The 23,553-nt window shown below is 33.8% G+C and overlaps 5 protein-coding genes across 6 annotated transcripts; 3 read left to right on the top strand and 2 right to left on the bottom strand.

Annotated features, from left to right (window-relative positions):
- The first annotated feature begins 1,191 nt into the window (after positions 1 to 1,191).
- Positions 1,192 to 2,077, top strand: LOC108224966 (NDR1/HIN1-like protein 1). The gene has a single exon (XM_017399741.2). The coding sequence runs from the start codon at positions 1,335 to 1,337 to the stop codon at positions 1,968 to 1,970; it is 636 nt and encodes a 211-aa protein (XP_017255230.1). The 5' UTR covers positions 1,192 to 1,334; the 3' UTR covers positions 1,971 to 2,077.
- Positions 2,078 to 4,085: 2,008 nt separating this feature from the next.
- Positions 4,086 to 4,966, top strand: LOC108192908 (NDR1/HIN1-like protein 1). Its single transcript, XM_017359443.2, has one exon. It carries the CDS (start codon positions 4,181 to 4,183, stop codon positions 4,766 to 4,768), a length of 588 nt encoding a protein of 195 aa, XP_017214932.1. The 5' UTR covers positions 4,086 to 4,180; the 3' UTR covers positions 4,769 to 4,966.
- A 646-nt stretch (positions 4,967 to 5,612) lies between these two features.
- LOC108192907 (vacuolar protein sorting-associated protein 20 homolog 2) lies at positions 5,613 to 11,468 on the bottom strand. Its single transcript, XM_017359442.2, has 6 exons — positions 11,156 to 11,468; positions 8,889 to 9,041; positions 8,600 to 8,752; positions 7,685 to 7,768; positions 6,723 to 6,873; positions 5,613 to 6,020 (listed from the first exon to the last, which is right to left on the bottom strand). Exons 1-6 carry the CDS (start codon positions 11,255 to 11,257, stop codon positions 5,995 to 5,997), a joined length of 669 nt encoding a protein of 222 aa, XP_017214931.1. The 5' UTR covers positions 11,258 to 11,468; the 3' UTR covers positions 5,613 to 5,994.
- Positions 11,469 to 12,901: 1,433 nt separating this feature from the next.
- On the bottom strand, positions 12,902 to 15,456 carry LOC108192839 (transcription initiation factor TFIID subunit 10). Of its 2 annotated transcripts, none has more exons than XM_017359341.2 (2): positions 15,274 to 15,456; positions 12,902 to 13,594 (listed from the first exon to the last, which is right to left on the bottom strand). In XM_017359341.2, exon 2 carries the CDS (start codon positions 13,575 to 13,577, stop codon positions 13,167 to 13,169), a length of 411 nt encoding a protein of 136 aa, XP_017214830.1. In that variant the 5' UTR covers positions 13,578 to 13,594; positions 15,274 to 15,456; the 3' UTR covers positions 12,902 to 13,166. The 2 variants fall into 2 exon arrangements, with proteins under 2 accessions (XP_017214830.1, XP_017214829.1); XM_017359340.2 differs by having other exon boundaries at positions 12,902 to 13,625; positions 15,274 to 15,454.
- Positions 15,457 to 21,944: 6,488 nt separating this feature from the next.
- Positions 21,945 to 22,941, top strand: LOC108226595 (NDR1/HIN1-like protein 1). The gene has a single exon (XM_017401577.2). It carries the CDS (start codon positions 22,119 to 22,121, stop codon positions 22,743 to 22,745), a length of 627 nt encoding a protein of 208 aa, XP_017257066.1. The 5' UTR covers positions 21,945 to 22,118; the 3' UTR covers positions 22,746 to 22,941.
- Positions 22,942 to 23,553: the final 612 nt, after the last annotated feature.

Genomic DNA, 23,553 nt, shown 5'->3' with positions numbered 1-23,553 from the left:
ATGTGCAGTTTCAAGAAATTGAACTTTAACACGAGTATATGTTTAGCGTTATCTTTCTCAAATTTGATAAAGTTAGTGTATCTAAGCATTAAACATCAATCTGATTTATTCGCCTAGCTTCAATTATCACAAGTAGGGAGTGGTTTTATACAATACCATATGACAACTCACTTTCATCACAACTCACAAGTGTCTAAAACCTTTTGTATTATTCAATCCACTTAGCTCATGCGAAGAAGCTTCATATTTTCCATGATTCCACCAAGGAAAACAGGCAGTATCCCGTTTTCTTTCGCCTATTGTCGACATGGAGAGATGATCCGGTATAGCTCAGTGGTCTCCTACACGCTCCATTAACATGGTCGAGTTAGAATTGGCAAGGCCGTAAGAATTATGACCCATACGAGGCTTCTATAACAACGCGACTACCTTTTTAAAAGAAAATGCTGAAATTCAGTTTCATGTCTGAAATTATTGGTCTCCAGTTTACACGCTTTGATTGCACTGAAACATATTGGTTGGTTGAGATGTACGTGAAGTTAGGCTGATAGTATAATACTTAGCACTAAACTTAGATTACTAAAGAAATTTGAGACTTTTCTTAGTGGATTCTATTTTGCACCAGAAAAGTATTCTGCAAGCACTAGTTCACAAAAAGCTTTGATTCCTAGTTAATTTCAATTACACTCTGAAACTGATCACTGGGACCATTCCCATTTACGCCCGTTCTCTTTGTTAACAAGAAACAAAAGCATTACTGCACCAAAATAGTAGAGAACAAGCCCCTCTCTAATCAAATTTATCTTCTGCTTTAAAATAGAAGATAAATTTTTAACTACCTGATCAAAACAGTTAAAGTGTGTGTCAAAATTCAAAGCGTAAAAAAAAACATAGTAATTGATTGATCGGTCCGCTACCACCAGAAGTAAGATAAGTATACTGGGTTTGGAACTTAGAGGGATTATATCTGTAAAATTGACAACTTCGACACCAAAATAAATAAAATAATGTCACTGGAACATCATATTCAAAGAAAAGAGAATGAAAATGAAGCAAATTTTCTTCTGATTACCTACTATTATACTAAAATACACTGTCCACTACATGAGATGTATAGTGTCTTTTTCTCGTGACACTTTCCCATATTTTCTTGCATATTAAGTTTGAAAGCAAATCAAATAAAACTAAGATAGAGAATCAGTTCCCTTTCTCTTAGTCACAAAAGCTGTTCCTTTAGTCACAAGAGTTATCCTATATAGCTTCACATAATACACTACACTTCTCTCCGTTCATTTCTCCATACTGTCATCTCAAAAACGTTACCATATCACCATATGGGAAACACAAAAGAGTGCGACAGCCACAGCGGAGGTGGCGCAAGAGGCCTCCGCGGCCTCTGCGCCTGCCTCCTCGTCTTCTGCTTCATCATACTTCTTGTCTTTCTCATCACTTGGGCCATCCTCCAACCCAAAAAGCCCCGCTTCATGATCCAAGACGCCACCATCTACGCCTTCAAAATCTCCTCCAGTCCAGACCTCTTCACCTCCAACCTCCAAGTCACCATCTCCTCGCGTAATCCCAACAGCAGAATCGGCATATACTACGACAAACTTGACATCTACGCTTCCTACAGAGACCAACAAATCACCTACTTCACCGCCGCACCCGCATCGTACCAAGGCCACAAGACAGACACTGTGTGGTCACCTTTTGTTTACGGGACCAGCGTGCCGGTGGCTCCAGCCAATGCGGATGCGCTGAGCAAGGATCAGGCCAACGGTGCGATATCGCTGATGATCAAGATTAATGGACGGGTGAGATGGAGAGTCGGGAGCTTCATCTCCGGACATTATCATCTTCATGTTTCTTGCCCTGCCTACATTCCTTTTGGTAACAAAAACGGCGATACGACTATGGTGGGCAGTGGTGTCAAGTACCAGCTATCACAGAAGTGCAAAGTCGACGTATGATTATTTATGTTGAGCAATTAATTTTATCTTTTGTTTTCTCATATATATGTAAATTCTGGCAAGTAATAAAATACCGACATAAAGGGCCGGTGCATTTCATCTTTTCTCATCTGTTTTAACATGGACAAACTTCTGGAGTTTCAGAGATACTCGAACCTTCAATCTCTTGTTACGGATAATATGAATTATTCACTCGAGTACCTCTTATATCTTGAGTATTTTAACAGCAAGCTAGTTCATTAGTTAGTTGATGAAGCATGTTTATTTCATTGAAATCAGTGAGATTAAGACGTTGGAGCCTATGTTGGAATGATGAGATGTTAATGGAAAACATAAAAATACCACTAAGATATATGTTTGTGCTTAATTATGAATCAGGCAGTTAGGTAGAGGGCGCAAATGGCATGGCATCTTGATTCTTTTTGTAATGTCACTATATATTTATTCTTTAATAGTATCATATTCGATAAAAAAAAAAAGCATATTAGAAGATAAAGGAAGAAACATCTTTAGTGGCTTATAGCGATAGGATAAAGATGCATGAATTTGTGACACCAGTTGGCTCGCAAACTTTCGGCCAAGTACCACCTCTCAAATGTCTATTCTCCTATCCTGCCGTCGTTTTCAACCGACGTGTTGATATTTGTATAGCTTGCCTCCCCAAAAATATTACTATAATTTTGAAGTAGGGAACCACGTTCGTTCTCATTTATGTGTTTTGTTGGTTTCGCTTTTATGTATTTTGTTGGCTTCTGCTCATGATGCAAGCAAAATTATTCGTAATTTGTTTACGGTCTCGATCTACTCTGGCGGTAGGAATTTTCAGATTTTCAAGAACGAGAAGTAAGAACCGAGTACAGAAATATCATCGAATATTTTTAAATTATATTTGTGAACATGTATTTCATTAGAGCAAGTCCAACAGTGTCCTAATAGAAACCCTATATATATAATAAAATATAATGTCCTAATGATTTAGGACACTATACACATACATCTATTCCAACAATATGTCCTATCTTCATGTCTTAATATTAAAATATTAATATATTTGAATACAACTATATATAAGTCAAGTATGAAAAAGTGTGAAAAGAGAGAGAAAGTGAATATTTTATGGATTAAAATGGTTTAGGAGTAGTGCCTTAGAGCAAGTCCAACAGCTGCCTCAAATGATGTCCTAAGTCATAATTTGAGGCATTTGATTGAAAACATTGCTCCAACAGTGTCCTAGTGATGCCTTAAATCACTAGGACAACTTACTTCAGCCCTATTTTTAGGGCTCACCTACTTGAGCCTCATTTCACTTTTAATAATAAAATATTATCATTCTCTCTCTCCCCACTACTTTTCCCTCTACTTTTTCATTCAAAATATTAATATTTTAATAATAGGGCTTGTGGATAAGACTTTTTGTTGGAGTGAATTTATAAAAGTGATGTCCTAAACTACTAGGACATTATATTTTATTATTTATATAGGGCATCCTCTAAGACACTCTTGGACTTGCTCTTATAATAAGGCACATGTAGTGTGTCCTAGTGTTTTAAGGCACCACTAGTACACTATTGGATTACATCTTTATTTCAAATGCCTTAAATTTTAACTTAGGACATCATTACAGGGCACTGTTGGACTTGCTCTTAAGGATGATATCGTAACAAGTCTCTCGTGTGTTCACACTGAAACCCCTGATCTATACTGGCTGCTCTCACTCATTTAATTATAACGTGTTTGTCCGCGGTCAAAACTTTTTTTATTGGACCTCAAGTTCAGTTATTCAGTATGTTTTGTTCTACAGGTGTGTAAATGTTCTTTAGGATATACAAGGCCAAGGCCAACTCGGCCTTGTGCAGGCTTTGTTCGACCAGATGTGCTCGGGCTGCTGTTCGTCTTTTGTTGTAGACTAATATAGTAATATGCTTTGACTACGAAGTATTAGTCATCAACTATTAGTCCTTGTTAATCATGAATAATCAATCAACATAATCAATACTAAAAACAGAGTATACACTACGCATTTCTATGATCGCTTGTCTGCAGCTCTATGTCGTTTCGTATAAAAAAATTCTACACACCATGGATTACTCGTACGGACCATGTATATCAACATGCATGTGTTACTAGATAATCTATTACAACTCAATCACGAGTTACACACACAAAAATAAGTCTCTCAGCTTCAACATTCCAGGTCTACTACAAAAACCATGTCAAGCAAGCAAAAGAAGCTCATCCGGTGGTCAATTATCAGCCTCCTCATTGCTCTCTTCATCCTCCTCCTCATAATCCTCATCATTTGGGTAGTCCTCCAGCCGAAAAAGCCCCAATTCATCCTCCAAGACGCTACCCTCTACGCCTTCAACTTGTCTTCCACGCCTCCATATTTCCTATCCTCAAACCTCCAAGTAACCATCTCCTCTCAAAACCCCAACAAAAGAATAGGCATCTACTATGACAAGCTCGATGTCTATGCTGCATACCGGACTCAACAAATCACGTACTACACCGCTACACCACCCGACTATCAAGGCCACAAGGAAGTGATTGAATGGTCACCTTTCTTGTATGGCACTGACATACCTGTCGCGCCATCCAATGGCGAGTCGTTGAGGCAGGATGAGAGTAATGGAGCCATTTGGCTGATGATCAAGTTAAACGGACATGTAAGGTGGAAAGTTGGTTCGTTTACTAGCGGAAGATATCATCTTCGAGTTAACTGTCCTGCGTTTATACCTTTAAGTAAAGCTAGTAATGCTAAGTATCAGTTGGTTGCCAATTGCAAAGTAACAGTGTGATTTGCGAGTGAGAGAGTTTGATCTTAATTTTTGCTGGATTTTAGATGATTTTGTCTTACACGTACGAGATAAACTACAATGTAGAATGTTGACATGAAAATTAGATAGTGAAGAGGCCTGCAGAATGTAGGATGTGGTGGCTTTTCTACTGTCAGCTTTCTATATATATTCAACAAAAAGTTCTGCACTTGTTTTCTAGTTCACGTCTTTGTTTTCAAGATTTTGTCCAAATGCTTGTGCGGTATATAAGTTCATATTTAAGGGATTTTGTTTAACAAAGAAATATTGCAAGGGTTCCTTACTCGCTGTAACTTAATTTTCATAAAAGCAATAAATTTATACAAACATACCATGATCACCTGTTTTCTTTCTTAATTCTGGTCTGGTACGCACAAAATGTAGCTTGTCACTGGAGAGGGTCCTACGGAGAACCTTTCTGCTCATTCGAGTGATCCTTTGGCAACAACTTTCTCAGTGTTACAGGGGATGCTGCTGAACGAGTTCCAACTCTTCAGTTTTTGTTTATCCGCATCTTGCTGGTCTCCCGGATATAGCAATTCTATTCCCAGATGTATTGTATTTACAGAGAAATAAATCTTTGATGGCTATTTGGGTTTCCACATTTACGTCGTTTTGCTTTGAGATTTGAACTTGGTTCATAGGGCAAAAGTATCTTCTTTCTGCATGCATGCAACTAGGCAAGTGTGTTAATAACAGCAGTACATGTAAGATCTGGGAAATTAACTTCTCTGTGTGCCTAATTTGATACTCAATTTAACTTCATCGAACTTAACAGACCGTTTCCACACACCTAGATCCTAGATAAGATCATGGTACATTGATATTAGTACAAAGTAAATATAAGACTCTGTTGCCAACATTAAAACACGAATTCAATCACACAAGGTGGTGGATCAACTTCCAATTAGGAAGGAAATTCTTTCATACATTATCACATGGAACAGAACCATGGCAGCTAATTTAAGAGTGTAAAAAATAATGTCTGGTTCGAAATGGAAGATACTTTTGTGGCCAAAAAAATTGTTCTGTACATATAGTAAATCTGACAATCAGATGTGTAGTATACATTTGCACAAAGCACCAGAAGTCCGGAGATACACGACGACACATTAGTTTACAATTGGAGTGGAGACCAAGAAACATCCCATACCAAGATAGCCAACAGAAATCTAGCGGATGCATGTGCTATCCATGACCAATCCTGGTCAAGCTGGCAAAGGCTCTTCCATAACTGTTTCAAAAAAGATAGAATGGGAAGATAACAAAAGCATTTTTTAGTTATGATGTCAATCTTCTCAAAAGATAATATGAAATAGCAACACTTTCCAATTTATGCATAACTGTTTAAATGAATATTGACCCGTCATGTATATATTTCATCTCTTTCCACCAACCCTTGCTCATTTTGACCTAAACAGGTCAATTGAATTCCTATTCAAACTTAAAGGTGGTACATTTGCTAAAACAAATTAAATACTTTTCATCTTTTCCGGCAACCCTTGCTCATTTTGACCTAAACAGGTCAAGTGAACTCTTATTCAAACTCAAAGTCGGTACGCTTAAAATTAATTTCATATAATTTCAGTAGTTTCAGGGAAGTAATGAATTCGTGATTTGATCTGGAATTAAATCAAGCTAATATTTAAGTATTAAACAGGTACTTCATCGAAGGAGGTAAATGTATAATCTCCTTCACTTCACAGATGGGTCCTATATGGATCTCAAGGATCTGCAACTTCTCATGTCATCTCCAAGATATAACAAGTTGTTAGTTTTAGGACAATTTGCAATTGTATCAAATGCGAAAATTTTCTGATTCATACTATCGTCAATGACTTCGTAAGATTTGCATAACATCCAATTCTCCATATGCTCAACTTGAGAGTTTGAGTAGCATTTATCAGTAAAAAGAGATAATTATTGTGAATATAACCTTTACTTGCTGAAGAGGGATTCTGCGCTTTCGTTTCAACCACCTCCGATGCGACTGGTGCTTTAGTTGGTACATCTGGAAGGTCCAAATCCTCAAGATCTTCAGAAGTCGGAGCCTTTGCAGGAACTTCTGGTAATTCTTGAAGGGACATCTGCATAAACATTAAAGTGTCACATGCATGCCATGATTTTTTAAGATAAAAGAGTAATCTGTAAGTCAGATTTTTGTAAAATGAGAGATCACCAACAGACAAATCCCACTGTATAATTCTTTTCTCAAGCTAAACACAGTCTACTCACAGAGGAAGTTACATTGACCCAACCAGAGGGAAGTACCAATTTTGAAAAGTCAAAGTTTTATGGTCTGACATCTTGCCAATACATTATCCTCACTATGTTCCGGAATTACCTACTAAGTACTAACTAATGAGCTTTAACTTTCACCTACTACATATTCCAAAGAAATTCCCTCTAAAGCAAGTCATTCTTAATCAGTGTGAATAATTTTAGAAATAATTCATTCATTGACATTCAAAATACATAAGGTTGCAAATTATATCGCGTATAATTAGTTTACATCAAGTTCTAATTTATACCGTCTCAGGAACTCCCAAAAAAAAAAAATCAGGTGAACCGTGAACCACACTGAAGCGTACAAAGAGGCTGTCTGGTTTGGCTTGTTTTAAGTAGACATGTGTTTCCCCCAAAAAAGGTACCTAATTTAGGTACTTTCCTGGGGAAATAATCACTCATTTTCCAAAAATGAGCCTGCCCAAACAGGCTCAAAGTTCTAGACTGCCTTCAGAACTGTCCAGAACCATGGACTTCAAAATAACAACATAACTCACAAAACTAAAGTACTTTGTAAGTCAATTAAGCATTACAAAACTAGAATACATACCTGAAGTGCTCCTTGCCACTTGCCAGTATACGGAAGTTTAAAAATAATAAACAATCACATACCTGTATTTCAAGATTTTCAAATTCTGCTAAGATCTCCTCTTCATCTTCTGCAGATAGCTTCTCGCCCAAAATTTCATTAATTTCCTTCAGAAAAATAATTAAGCAAGTAGCAAGTTAGATGTCAATTATATTTATAGTAAAATAATGTTCCAAGTACATTTTTCAGTGGAGGGAAAAGGAAAGGTAAATGTTCAAAGACAATCATGATCATCTTCTAGTATAAAGCAACAAGAAAAACTTATCAAACCAATATAATGATTTAGGCAGTTGCTTCATATTCTGCTGCAAAATTATTTAACCAATTCCTAGGCAAAATTTTCTGGTCACTGTTCTGTTATTTTAACTTATGAAAAGAGTGATGATATTGGAAAAAAAATTGAACAAGAAAGTTAAGTTACCAGAATATGTCTAAATGGTCGGAAACTTAGAACACGTGGTCAGTACATAGCAACTAGCCCAGAGTCCCAGACAATAGACTCCATAAATTTCATTAGATGTTTGCATAGAGGCAGCAATAAGTTAACCTCTAGTATATTATTACATTAAAAATCCATCACTGACAAAGGACCGCACAAATTTAATTTGATGGAATCCATCCAAGTTACACATATGACCTTTACAGCTTAACTACAACAGAAACATCAAAATTCACTCAAAGAGCTCTTCCCCAGTTTCCATATATCGATTTATAGCTTAGAGATTGAAAGGCTACATGATTAGTTGCAAGCTTATAGTGGCCGACTGCATATACGGTGGGTGAGAAACAGTGTGGACAAAGACTACAATTGTTTGTGATTTGAAACTGATATATATTATGAAGTTAGAAAAGGTAACAGTAAAAGGGTTAACTGACCAAGTCGAATCCATATGTTTCTCATAAGTGAGGGTATAAAAAATAAATATGGTTACACTCACATCTTGGTAAGCTTTTGCTTCTGCAGTGTCATCCATCAGTTTCTGAACATCTTCCAAGTTTATTTCACTTTGTATAGCTTTGATAGCATTATTACCTGTCTTCAGACTCTCAAAAACGGCCTTCTGTTTACTTGTTAGTTCAATGTCTGCCAACTAAACATAATTGTAGTTATAGAACTTCATAATGATAGGTATGTAAAGAAAGCTATCAAGGAAAAAGCAAACAGTGAATCAGTCAGAAGCAAAATACAATAAAGAACTACTTGATCCTAACACTAGAGGAACTCACTTGCTGCTCAACATTAATGAGCCAAGTATCGACTTGTTTCAATAATTCTTCTTGCACCTTCTTCTTCTTCAATGCTAACAAGGCCCTCTCTTTCTTCTTTTCACGAAGCAAGTCCTTGGCAGCTTGCTTTTCAGCATCAATCACAGCATCCAGCTGAGTGTAAGAGAAAGGAGCACTGTGTATCAACAATTATGCAGAATTTAAAGACACAAATGAAGATCAATTTGGTGAAGCAGTCTCTCTAATCTTTTACATTTTTTTGCCATACTTTAACCTTTTACAATTCATACATTTATAAAATTTACTATTACAATTGCTATCACATCTGGTCATTCAGCATGCAGAGTACTAGATGAATGAACAACAAAGTATACATACAGGAACGGCCTTTGTTCTTTTAACACAACACATATTAGTATATTACATAATATGATTGAAGGAAATCTTTTTACATTAAACATATTATCAAATGCAGTGACTAACCAAATATTATTAATAGGCCACAACACTTCAACCGTAGAAGTAAGAAGAGACAATCAGTTTTGCATTAAAGCAGCATGACAAAAGATTATTCAAGAATACAGAAAAGAAAAAAAGAACAAAGCAGCATGAAAAACTTGCACACGCATCAATTTACATTAGTAAAAGCCAATCAGTAGACCTGAAAACAGTAACAATTAAGTCTCCTAAATTTTGAACCCACAATTACAATTAACTTTTAAGAGCATCTCCAACCATACGGAACCCTTAGCTAAAGTAGTTTAAAGTAGTTCAAAAAAACCATCAAAAAGAATTATAGAGAATATATAAAAATTTACCAACTCCAATGGGACATTCCCCTTGGCTAAAAATTTAGTCAATCTCCTGATGTTGACTATATTTGTCGAACCACTAAAGAACTGTAGCAAGATTTCACATCATCTTTTACCATATTAAAATAATGTATTCTATTTGATAACAACTTAAATCAATAATAACATACTACTTTTAAAATATCGCCAACCGTTATAGCCAGTAACATCGAGGCACAAAGCCTTGTAGGTTCAACAAATTCTACATAATCAATATATTATATCATTTTAGCCAACACCCTTGGAGATGCTCTAATACAGAAAATATTTACACACAAAACCTATATTCTATTTGATGTAGAATTTAACAAGAACTTTACAGATAAAATCTCTGGTACATAGGTCAGGCATTTGTTTAGAGCGGACCTTCTGTATTATATGGTCCTGGGAATCTGACTTCTTCATATCCAGTGAACAAAAAAGGCCATCGCCGGTGAAGAAAAAGGTCAACTTTTCAGATATATGCGACTAATTACGTCCTTGAAATTTTTCGCTTAAATTACTAATATTAAATTAGCTCATCAAAGTTTCTCGGACACTTGAAAATGGGTACTTTCTAAATAAAACCACCAATGAGGTGGTCCACGTTCTGAAGCATTCAAATGCTGATGGAACGGAACTTAAATGATAGAAGTTGTCACTCTTACTAAATAAGATGTTCAACTAATGCTAGGTAGTATGGTTCTTGGCGTACTCTTTCTTTTAGCAATCATATTGTGACAGGAAGGCTGTGCTCTTGCACCAAAATAGTTAAACTGTTAAAGAAGGGTTATGGGGAGGTTTTTGGACTGGAACCTAAAGAAAATTCTTACAGTAAACTAACAGAACTCAGTAACCGATATTTCACATTTCTACCTAAAGAAGATAGAAAACAAATGACAACTAATATTGAGTAACCTAAAAACCTTCTCACCTGAAATCAACATCTGCAATAAGTTAATAACAGAAGTACAAACTAAAAAGGAAAAACATCAACTTCTTAAGCCTTTCCTAGCTATCAATTGATGTCTCGTAAAATCATCTTAAATGTCAAGAGACCCCAATTTCACTTCATCTCATTCACTCTGACGCTCATTCTCAGAGTCAATATCCAGAACTAAGCAATCACACCACTATAACAATTATACCTTCAAATATAGACCAGGTAAACTTCTTCCCACTATTCGGCTACCCCAGAAAATAAATAATGACCAACCCCCTCTCTAACCTACTTACCTAGTACTAACCCCATCACTAATCTCTCTAATTCTTTTAATTTCTTCCCAGGATCACAAAAACTAACAAAAAATGCAATCCTTTTTCTTTCCGTATAAAAATCAAATCGTTACCACATAATGGTATTACAATTGATAATCAAGATCCAAACTCAAGTTGGTCAAAATATTCAAGAACATATATACATATACATATATAAACCTGTTGTTGATACTGAGCAAGCTTGCGCCGTTGGGTTTTGAGAGAAAGAATGGCACGATCAACATCTGTAATCTTTGGTTTCTTCACAAATATGTTACCCATTTCGACCCAAATCAAATCTTTTTCTCAAGCTTCAGCACCATGTGTATACATACATATGTTTGTATGTATATGTTTGTGGTATACAAAGAAGTTGACTGCTCAGTTCATAGGATAGCAGTGGGTTTTTGGTGGCTGATTAAACTGAGGAGGGACTGTTAGATTATAAAGTTCTTCCGTAGGTTTTTACTGATTTTGAAATTCATTCTTTCACAATTTCACTAGTTAAATTAATTTTAGTTTGATGTATCGGTCTCCAAAAGAAAATTATACTCCCTCCATCCCAAATTAGATGGCCCCGTTGACTTTGGGCACACAATTTAAGGTTCATTGACCGCATAGATACGTGATTTATTTTTAAAATTTTATTTTTGCAAATAAAAATTAAAATATGAAATTTTCATTTATAAAAGAAAAAATAAATTTCGGAAGCAGACGGTCAATGCACCTAAAGTTATGTGCCCAAATTCAACCCAAAGTCAACGGGGACATCTAATTTGGGATGGAGGTAGTAATTTGATAAGTTGACCTATATTTGTTGTGATTTTCTTTTAGGGACAACTGCACTACTTGTAAAGCTAAATAACGAAAAGATTTCTTTTTGAATTGTATCGGTCAGGAAAAGATTAAATTTTCTGATAGGAAAGAAAAGACAAAATTTTATCCATTTTCAACCCAATTATAATAATGAAAAAAAATTCGAATTTAGATATAAATTCAAATACGGACAGATCCGTATCTAAATTATCTATTCAACAGCTGTATTAATATCTTGTTTATCTTGTCTTGCTCTGCTCCAAGCCTCCAATTTTGCAGTAATAAACAAAACTTCATCATCCTAATGCATACCTTATTGCGCTTCGAGCAATTATATGTTAATAATTTAGCAACTATATATGATCTTTTACTTTTGCAATTTCCGGTTTATGACCCTCTTCAAAAATAATGCCTCTCTGTTGAACAGTGTATCTTCATTCTTCAGGTTTAAAGCCTTCCTCGAGCCTTTGGTGAGGCCGGTGGCATAAAAATCTGCCTCAGAAAGCAATTGCAGGATTGACCGCTGTGTAAGGTGGTTCAGGATATACGTGAAGCCGTGTATGCTGCAACTTGCAACATCTCTCCAAACTTCTGCTGCAGCATTCCTTTTGCTTGTAGATTGCGCTTGCTGCAACCCTCTGTATCTTAATGCCTCTGTAAGATTTCGACACTGTAAGTGGTGCAGAGCTTTCAGCAGTCTAACAGGGAAAATCTTTTACTAAAATCTCTGATGCACGTGAGAATTCTTCAGCTCTTTTTTACAGGACAAGTACTTGGAATTCATGAGCTAGAACCAGTAGACTGGACAACAGCACAAAATTACATTGGACCAATATAACACGTCAAATCAAACATATATAGTTGAAGTGGCAAATGATTTTAAGTACAAACAAGAAATGTTGCAAACAGATTACAATGTTAGAATAATCATGAGACTATTTCAAAGATTTTACAGTCTTCAATGGCTTCTGAGCATATATTGTAGTTTATACATAAACTTAAATGAGCAAAACTGGTTATGGCGCACAGATTCATAAGTAAGTGCGGGTACAACAATAGAATTACTAATTTGTATCTAAAATCTAAACTATCAGTTTGCAAGGCTGCATATGTTTTTACCTGACTTGTATATAAGAAACTTAACAATGTGCATTTCAGATTTACAGAAGCAATGCACCAAACAAGGTAAGAGGCCTAAGGCTCCTTGTTACACCACCCATGATGACTGAAATATCTATTACAGTGTTGCTATAACATGGATGAACTAGAATTCAGTAGTATTGTCCTGTCCTTATACCCGGACATAACATGGGTCTGGGTATGGGATCTAAGTCGGATCGTTCTTATTAGAACAAGACACTCACCTTGTAGTATCTCATTCGTCCCTTGAGGCAGCATCTAACCCTGCGGAGGGGCTATCAGCAAAGTACTCCTGATGTTTGACATTCACACCATACTCTTGCAGTGCTTTTGAAAGGTCCTCCATCGCTAAAGTCAGGCGTTTATCCTTTTGAAGCTTGTCTCTTTTATCTTTGACCACTGCAGCTTGTCTTGCTTTACAATGCTGAAGAGCATCAGTGGCGACATCTGCAATGAACTTCTGTGTAGCTACGGCTACCAACCTAACAAGTCGTACATCTGGACACTGAAACCCACTTTTGGCCAGATAATGCTCAGCCAATTCATCAGGTATAGTGGGGGTGTAGTCCATTAAGGATGCCAAGAAATTGGAAAGTGCGACATCATCGTTGTGTCTGTTTTCTTCCAATTGTTGCCTTTGGCTCATCTTCGATCTCAATTAAGCTATTTCAAATGTTAGACTTCTTTTCAGCCACTAAAAGTTATTAAAAAAAAAAAAAAACACATGAGAACAATACCACAAATTTGCAGCACTTGAGCCTTGCATACTTGTATCATATAAATTCATTTACACATAAACACAACTGACAACACCACAAAGGAGGCTTCAAATGAACAGGGTCATTCTTGAACAAAACTCGACTCTTACAAGTGGGCTCGGTTATGTTCGTTTACCGAAAGAACCTGATCTTAAACATGAAAATCCGTTCCGTTAGAAAATGAACCTTAGTCTAGATTTTTGCATGTTCGGCTAACTAAAACAGTACATACTACTAACTAGAGTGGCTAGACGAACGAATCAGCTCGGCTCATTCGTCTCGTCTCGCCTAAAAACTCGCTAAAAACGGTACTGTAATGATACGAGTTCAACTCGTCTCGGCTCGTCAGACTAAGCAAAGCGTTCACAAGATTAGTTATGAGAACTCGGGCTCGGAATCGTCTCGGGACGCTCAGCACGCTCGGAACTCGCAACGTCATGGAACTCGCCTCGTCCGCATCGCAGAGCTCGTCTGTCGGGTCGTCTCGTTGAAACGTATGCACAGAGTTATGCCCGGCTGTAGCATTGATGGAGGACAAAACAGCTGGTCAAAAGGGTCTTCCACTTGTAATTAAAAAGCAGCACCATACACGTTGGCCAGCTTTTATATGAAAACATTTAATCGAATGAAATTTTTTATATTTATACAATATTATATATATTCAATAAGAAATATAATATTATATATATAATATTTCTTATTCATATAAATAAGTTATTTATTTATATATATATATTTATAATTATTGTTTTTAATTTAATTATTTATTTATATATATATTTTAAAAATAATATATTTAGTAATGAAGTTGCCATACATAAAAGTCCGTAGAAATAATTTGTTTAAAGAAATAAATTTAATAATAATAGATAAAATCATTTTTTTAAATATATTCTAAAGTCACAGGAAGAAGTCAAAGCAACAGTAGACAGTAGTACAACTGTACAAGTCGGAATGCATGCTTAATTAAGATCCTTATTATTTATTGGGTTTGTCTGGTGTGTGCTCATAGGCACATGCTAAATCTATAGATTTGGATGGTTTTGATCGGTGTGGTTGTAAATGCGGGGCGGTGTGGTTGTAAATGCGGGGGCACCATTATTAAAGAGTGTAAGCCCACTCAAAAACCATCTAAATTCATAGATCATTATTTATTACATAATAAATTAATAAAAAATAATTAATATATGTTTATCTTCACATTATTTTTAAAAAAATAACTCGCCCAACTCGCCGAGTTAAATACAGGTTAAGCTTTTCTCGACTCGTTTCGCCTTGCCTCGAGACAGAGGTGAGCCGTTCACGAGTTGGTTCCAGGCGAACTCGTCTCGTCTGGCCACCTCTACTACAAACTACAAACTACTAAGCATATGACAATTTTGTACAGTTAATAACAACCCATTGATTAAAATCAGAGAATCCAATTGAGATGAGAGCAAACAGTATAGGAAAAATCATTAAACGACTAATAAAACAAATAATCAGAACAGAACAGTCAACGAACAGTCCAATCGAATATCTATAAACCCTAAAACAAATTTATCAAAGTAAAGAAAGAAAAGCAAATCGATTAGTCTACAATACCTGAGTAAACGAGGTGGTGGGGTTCGAACCGAGCAGTGGAGATCGAACAGATCGCTGGAGGTCGAAAATAGCGAAGAAGAGTTTGAGCGGTGGATGTGTGAGTTCTAACGGTGAGTTTTAGATCTAGATGATAACCGGTACGCGGCTGTGTGTTCGATCGGGATCCGACTAGATTTTAGAAAATGTATAAATTGCGATGCTTAATTAAATTTTAATTATTCAAATAAATTTGGTATTTTCAATTAATATTTAAAATTATATTTAAAATCTAATAATTTTATGTGAATATTTAAAATCTATTAAAGTCTGCCGATATTTAAATTTCGATGAATTTTATTGACTACGTTAAGCGTTGAATTTTATGAATTTGTTCGGTGTATTTCATAGTATATTTTAAGATTTCACCATAATCTGCATAATTTTGAACCATTATATTTAAATTCCAATAAATCTACAATATTTTATTTAGATTCTGTAATCTTCACATAAAAAAAATTAGATATAATCCATTAAAATTTATATATATTATTATTAATTGGTCAAAATTTCAAATGAATAACCATTGGTTATTCGTAAGTTTTGATTTTTTTTACTTTTTGTCTTGTTTTGTTTTAATTTTATAATTTATTATATACTTTTCAAGTGTGTATTGTCTAGACCATCCAAACATTGAAATAAGAAAGAAGTAATAAATATTATCGACCAACTCGATTTCAACACAAATAACTCAAATTCTAGTGGTCGTTAACGAACTCGAATTTAAATAAAAGTTTATCAAGTTCGCTCGATTCATTTTCGTTTACAACCATAAATAAAAGTGTGTGAATTTGACTTGCTATGATTAAGAACGAGAAACAAAACCAAGATGTTGACTATTATATTTATCTTAAAAAATTGATTAAAAAAACGGTTAATTAGCCATCAACAATCAAAACAAGTTAAAATTTATCTTTTTCCTAAATCAACAACCATATCTGATAAAAATGGTTGATATTTGAATTACGTCCATTTATGCAGATAATTTATAGGATTGTTTAAATTTGAACTAATCTTATAATTTTGCAAAAATAAATAAGAGAATTCTAACATATATTCTCAGAGCTTTGAAAAAAATTCATACATTATTTAGTAATATTAATATTATGTTATTAGAGTTAAGTTCCATGTAGTTCACATATTTATTGTAGTACTGTAGACCACATATGTTCTGCAACTATAGAATGACATAAAAATATTGCAAAATGTATGAAACTTGTTATTTTGTGAAATACATTCTATAAATATCACTATTTCATGAAAAATATTGAAAATCATTTATGTTCGACAAGTAGAACACATATGTTCTGTAATATGTAAATATGTTCTGCAAACTTAACATGTTTTGCAGAATAATGTGTTTTTCACTATTTAACTTGTAGAATGTTTAGGATTGTCAAAATTTTTAACAAAATAATGATGTTTATTGAACATGATTTACGAAATAACACATTTTGCAATGTTTTTATGTCATTCTATAGTTGCGGAACATACGTGGTCTACGATATTACAGTAAATATATGGACTACAAGGAACTTTGTTCTATGTTATTATAGTATCACTTCAACTAAAAGTTAGTTGTGAAATAATTAACATGATTATACAACTATTCGTCACTAATTTTCAAATCTCCGTGAGAAAAGTCTCACATATCCTAAACGCTCACTAATATATAAATTGATAAAAATATTATATTGATCAAAAATTATAAAATATATACTGAGTTTATATATTGGGGGCTGTTATACAACCACCGTTGGATAGGGAACCACCAGATCTGGGCCGTTGGATGACAAAGACTCCCTGCAATGAAACATTACGGGTACTCAAGACCCCGCAATGTTTCATTGTGGGTACTTAAGTCCCTGCAATGAAACATTGCGGGTACTTAAGTCCCTGCAATGTTTCATTGCGGGGAACTCTGAACATTTTACTTCCCCAAACTATCCTTCCACTACTTTAGTTTTAGTTAACATATTTACTTTCATTTTAAATTTTAAATTAATTTCATTCATTTTAAATATACGATTAACTTCATTAATTCAATATATATTATATCACCCCACAACCAAATTATTTGTAGACTTGTGACCATCCCCTCTCCCATCCCCGCAATGAAACATTGCGGGTACCAATACTCCCCGCAATGTTTCATTGCGGGTACAAACACACCCCGCAATGTTTTATCGCAGGGAACTTTTACTCCCCGCAATGAAACATTGCGGGGATCATAATTAATGTTTTTACATACAAGTAACAACAAAATTACCCTATTACCTTCCCCCATTTCATTTTTTGAATTTAATTTATTATTTGTTGTTTGATTTTTTTTATTATTAATGTAATACATTATGTTTTTTTGATATTATTTTATTATGATTTGAAATCATTCGAAATTTTTAAAAACGTCAATAAAATATTAATTAAATTGTATGTTTATTATAATTCGAAATCATTTGATTTATACTAAAATAAAATTATATTATTAATTAAAGTATGTTTTTAATTTAGTTTTTAATTTTTTGGTATTGTTTTATTTTTATTCGAAATCATATGAATTATTATTAAAATTAAAGCATATTATTAATTATATTATATAATTAATTTAACTTCTTTTTATGAAATTGTTTTATTTATTCGAAATATTTTATTATTTATATTATATTATAATTAATTAAAATATTTTATTATTTATATTATTAATTAAATTAAATTAAATTATTTTGTTATTAATATAAAATTGAATTTTATAACCAAAATAAAATTGAATTTTTAAATAAATATATAGCAAAATAACATTCTTATTCATAATGTCAAATTAATAAGAAATAAAATTAAGTTAAATTACCAATTTCAATATACAATAAAATTTATTTATTATTTATCATTCACAATGTCGTAGAATCGGAAGGTGCAGTGTTCGAATCGTGAGCTATGTGCCTTGGAGTATAACATACTCCCCGCAATGATTCATTGCGAGGTATCTTTTAAAAAGTAAACTACCCGCAATGACTCATGTCGGGTGTTTTTTAAAAAGTAAACTACCCGCAATGACTCATGGCGGGTGCCTTTTAAAACAAATACTCTATCCATCTCACCCAGCCACCTTTCAAATGAAGATATAACACCCCACAATGATTCATTGCGGGGTACATAATCCCCACAATGTTTCATTGCGGGTATGAAATCTAGGTAAACTATCCCCGCTATGCTTCATTGCGGGGAAGATAATATTATTTATTTTATTCAAAATATTTGAAAAAGTTCAATAAATTGTAAGAATTTATTCAACTTGAGCTAGAAAATATTAATATATGTGTTCTTATTAATATTTAAATAATTTAAGTGACATTTAATAATAATTTAGATATTTTTCTTTGATTTGTATTTGTTCGAGTATATTTGAAAAAACTACTTGTACATACGAGAATTGGAAAAAGTTAATAATTTGTCAAAAATTATTAAATTCTAGCAAAAAATACTAATTATATGCGTTCTTACTAATATTCAACCAATTTAAGTGATGTTTATTCACAATTTCGATATTTATCTTTGATTTGAATATGTTCGAGTACATTTGAAAACACTACCAGTACCAAAGAGAATTGGAAAAAGTGAATAATTTGTAATAAAATAATTCAACTTTAGCTACAAAAAGTTAATTAACCTTAAAAGAGCATGTGAGCTCATAGTTCAAACATGTGTTCGATATATTTACGAAACAAGCAGTAGTATTCAAATAAGTAAAATTATTAGTATAACAAAATGACATAAAATAGTTAATAAGATAAAAATATATAAAAATTAGATAGAAATTTATTCATATATTGTACTAAGAAAATTCAAAATTTTCTCTTATTTCTAACCTTAACAATATATTTTTTTTTGACAAACCTTAACAATATTTTTAGTTTAATTTAAAAATGTTAAATGATAACAATTTAATATAATAAACTCTACAAGGCATATGATATGTGAAGGAAGGGGTAAAAGGGTCCAGGGAATAACATTGCGGGGACTTGTATACCCGCACTGATTCATTGCGGGGTTGCAATGTTTCATTGCGGGGAGTCTTTTTTTTAGCCGTAGGATCACAAAATGGAGGGACGTGATCTGGTGGCTGGAAACCGGACCCTATCCACCGGTGGCTGTGGACCGGTTTCCTTATATATTAGATCGTGTTTTGATTAATTAATTAGGTCCCAGCCTCTACTGTTAGTCCATATATTGTTGTTTATGGAATATTTTATGGACTTCTTTTGTTAAAAAGGAAAAATATTTTCATTAATTAAAGCATAACATAATCATGATAAAATTTTTATGCCCATTGATCTATATGCCCGTTTATTAACTAAATGTATAAATATTTTAATTTTCATTTATTAATTAACTATGTGTGCTCAAATAGTAAAAATAATATATATTAAATTCTACCTAATTTATCGTCAGGCCAATTGCGTCGATTAACTGACGCCACTTAACCGACGTCTTACGAATTATTTGACCGACGCTGAAAGTCCAATTTGTACTGGTGTATGGTTATAATATCACGTAAGATTGGATAATGTTGTAGAGTAAAGTTTCATGTAGACCATTTTTATTGGAGACTGTGGAGACCACTTATGTTCTGCAAGTGAAATATTGCATAAAAACATTGCAAAATGTATAGTTTTGCACATTATGTTGTGCAAAATCATTATTTCACTTTAAAATCTTGAATATCATATAAGTTTCGCATGTAAAACATTACAAAATGTTATATTCTACAAAATATGTTTAGTTTGCAGGGCATTGTTCAACTTGCAGAACATACATTATATACTTATGAAACATAGATGATCTTCAACAATTTTAATGAATACATGACATTTGTTGAACATACTTCACAAAATAATGTATTTTATAGTGTTTTGATTGCAGAACATAAGTGGTCTCCACGGTCTCCGGTAAAAATGGTCTTCATAGAAATTTACTCTAATGTTGTATAAAAGAGTGAAGTAATATAAAAATGGAGATGAGATGATATTATAAGCTTTGTTATAATTTGATTCTGTGAAAAATTATATTGATGCATTATGTTCATGCCGAATTAATTTCTAAATTTTTATATTAAATATAAAAGATTTAATTTTAAATAAGAGATGGACAAAATCAGGATCGAATTTAAATTTTTTTGAACATAAACTTAAATACGATTTGTTTTACACGAATCCAAACTATTACCACCCCAAAGGCCCAAACTGGACTACGAGATTCTCGATCGCAAAAATTCACACTTCGGTAGGCTGTGTCTGGCCACTAGTTAACCTGTAGATTTATAAAATCATTATTATAAGTCGTCTTTAAAACAAAATGATTTTAACAGATTTTATTCTTTTATGTAAAACAATCGATGCCACATATTTTTTAAGGATGGCAAATGGAAAGGAAATCATAGGAATAGTCTAGATGCCGACCAACATCCCGTTGACTAGCAGTAGCAGGTTCCTAATTTCATCAACTTGCAAAATTAACATTACCACGCAATTTTCTCTTCCCCAACAAACGCGACTACAGGAGTTATATGACCCCTTGACAGACACAAGTTGCTTCCTACCTATCAGTTTATGATCCGTAATACAGTATTATGCAGAATTTATATTATTTATTATTTTATTAAATATTTTAAAATTTTAAATTAAAATTTCATCACCCCCACCTTGTGAAAAAACGTCGATGGATCCTTAAGATTAGTATATTTTTTATATCATGAATTTTTATGAATCGAACTTCTAGAGTCTATTTCTTAGTTCAATCTCCCTCTTACTAAGATACTACAGTATTTCACCAATCGAGTCATAGGTATCTAAACTGTACAAATTTTTTCCAAAGCATACGGTAGAAAAATACTGCATTTAGAAGTTCATTTACTACGCAATTTATATGCAGTTTTAGCCGCTTTTCCGCTTTCAGGAAAAATATCCGCTCTAACAGTTCTGTCCATAGCAGTACCTTGAGCAACTCCAGGTCCAATAGAAGCAAGCCCTACAACCAATTCAACGGGGTTTGCTATGATTTTTTTCCTATCGTTCGACCTTTACGGACGCGTTTTACATTCGAGTTCGTCCTAGAGTCCTGAAAAATGAAAATATTTTCAATAGGATCAAGACTGCCCATTAATTTATTTAGACCATATAAAATTTTATGAAAATAATATATGTTTTTCCAATTAAAATAAAACTATAAATATTAATTAACGTCTATATGTTCATTTTTTTTGTTGGGTGTGTTATTGATATGTTGAATTAATTATTATTCATTAAAACCCATAAAAACTAGCTAAAAATTGGTCCAAAATAAATTTTTTTGATGAGAATGTTTAAATATATCTTAATTATAATAAAATATTTTACAAATCCATGTGAAATCACACGAATATAAAATTCAAAATTATATTTAAAATTTAATAATTTTTAATTGTATATTCTCTATATTTGAGTAAATATATCGCGCAGAATAACCAGTGAAACTACGTATATGTAGAATAATTTGGAAACCGGTGGCAATGATGTGACCCACATTTTAGGTGCCATATGAATACAATGACTTTTTCTACTCGTCAAGGAAACACACACAACAATATTTGTAAATCAACTCACAAGTCAGTAATCATTTCCAACCAGTATCCTTAACCTCTGACAACATTCTTATTAGATTTTTAATCACATGAAACTCCTCTATATAACTAACTACGCACTCCTCACATCCTGCACTCTCACCAGTACGTAGAATATCCCCTGCCACAAAACAGACAACCACCAAGTACCACCATGGCATCATACTACGAAAACAAACGAAGAAAGAAAATCCTCAAACGCGTGCTCTTCGGAACCCTAATCTTCCTCTTCGTCGTAGGCCTCGCAGTTCTCATCACATGGGCCATTCTCCAACCCAAAAAGCCCCGTTTCATCCTCCAAGACGCCTCCCTCTACGCCTTCAACGTCACCGCCAATCCCACTCTCCTCACCACCAACTTCCAGCTCACAATCTCGTCTCGGAACCCTAATAGTAAAATCGGCATTTACTACGATAAGCTCCATGTTTTCGCTGCATACCGGAGCCAACAAATCACGTACTACACCACCCTACCGTCGAATTATCAGGACCACAAGGAAGTCAAGGTGTGGTCGCCGTTTGTTTACGGGACTAACGTGCCTGTGGCGCCATATAACGGGCTTGCGCTGGGTCAGGACCAGGCTAACGGAGCTATATGGATGATGATCAAGATAAATGGACGGGTGAGATGGAGAGTTGGGTCTATTACTACGGGGAGTTATAATATTCATGTTACTTGCCCTGCTTACATTCCGTTTGGTAATAATAACGCCGGTACTGTTGTTACCGTGGGTGGGGTTATCAAGTATCAGTTATCGGTGAGTTGTGAAGTTAGTGTGTGATACATATCAAGTCAACGCCGTCAAGTCTGCTCAGACACTCGATGGTTAAGTAGATTTAAATTATCCACCGTTAATGAAATTCATAGTACGTATGTTCTGGGATTGTAAATTCATTGTAACAGTCTGTTGTAATCTCCCCATCATTTCTTGTAATCGTGTTAAAATATTTTATCATACTAGGTAATTTGCACCGCGAGTCGAATTTTTTTGTTTCATCTATGTAGCGCGACATTTAGTTTTAACTGTCATTTTTGTGAGTGTCACTTTGAAATACTTTTTAAAACAAGAATTTGGAAAAGGACTAGTGTCGCTCTTGTTACATACAATTTGTTATTAATAATTTCTTTATTATTATATGACGTTATTTTTGGACCAGGTCAACTAGATACAGGACTAGGTCACTAGACATGTAAATTAAATATTTGTATCAGAATTCTAATCCATACAAGTTATATATATAGTTATTGCAACTGGCACAGGATGAAAATATGATAATAATAATATTTACGAGTTGGGGATTATTTATTACATGATGACTTTTTTGAAAATATTCCAAAGCTCCGCATGTTATTCTGTTATGCCAAGGCATGCACCAAAACTTGTACTTCCATCTTGGTGATATCTAACGATCTAAAAATATAAACACGTAGCAGATTTTAATTCGAAATTTCAAATCTAAGATGAACACACAAATATAATTAAAATTAAGATGTGATTTGAAATTCTGAGAACTAAGCTTGCGTTTAATAGAAGATGATGTAGAATCTGAACAAATGCAAATTCCAATTGTGTGTTTATATATCCAAAT

The sequence above is a fragment of the Daucus carota genome, chromosome 6, assembly GCF_001625215.2.
Source record: "Daucus carota subsp. sativus chromosome 6, DH1 v3.0, whole genome shotgun sequence".
Lineage (NCBI taxonomy): Eukaryota > Viridiplantae > Streptophyta > Magnoliopsida > Apiales > Apiaceae > Daucus > Daucus carota.
The sequence above is the reverse complement of the archived record's forward strand: the minus strand, read 5'-3'. Positions and strand labels throughout refer to the sequence as shown.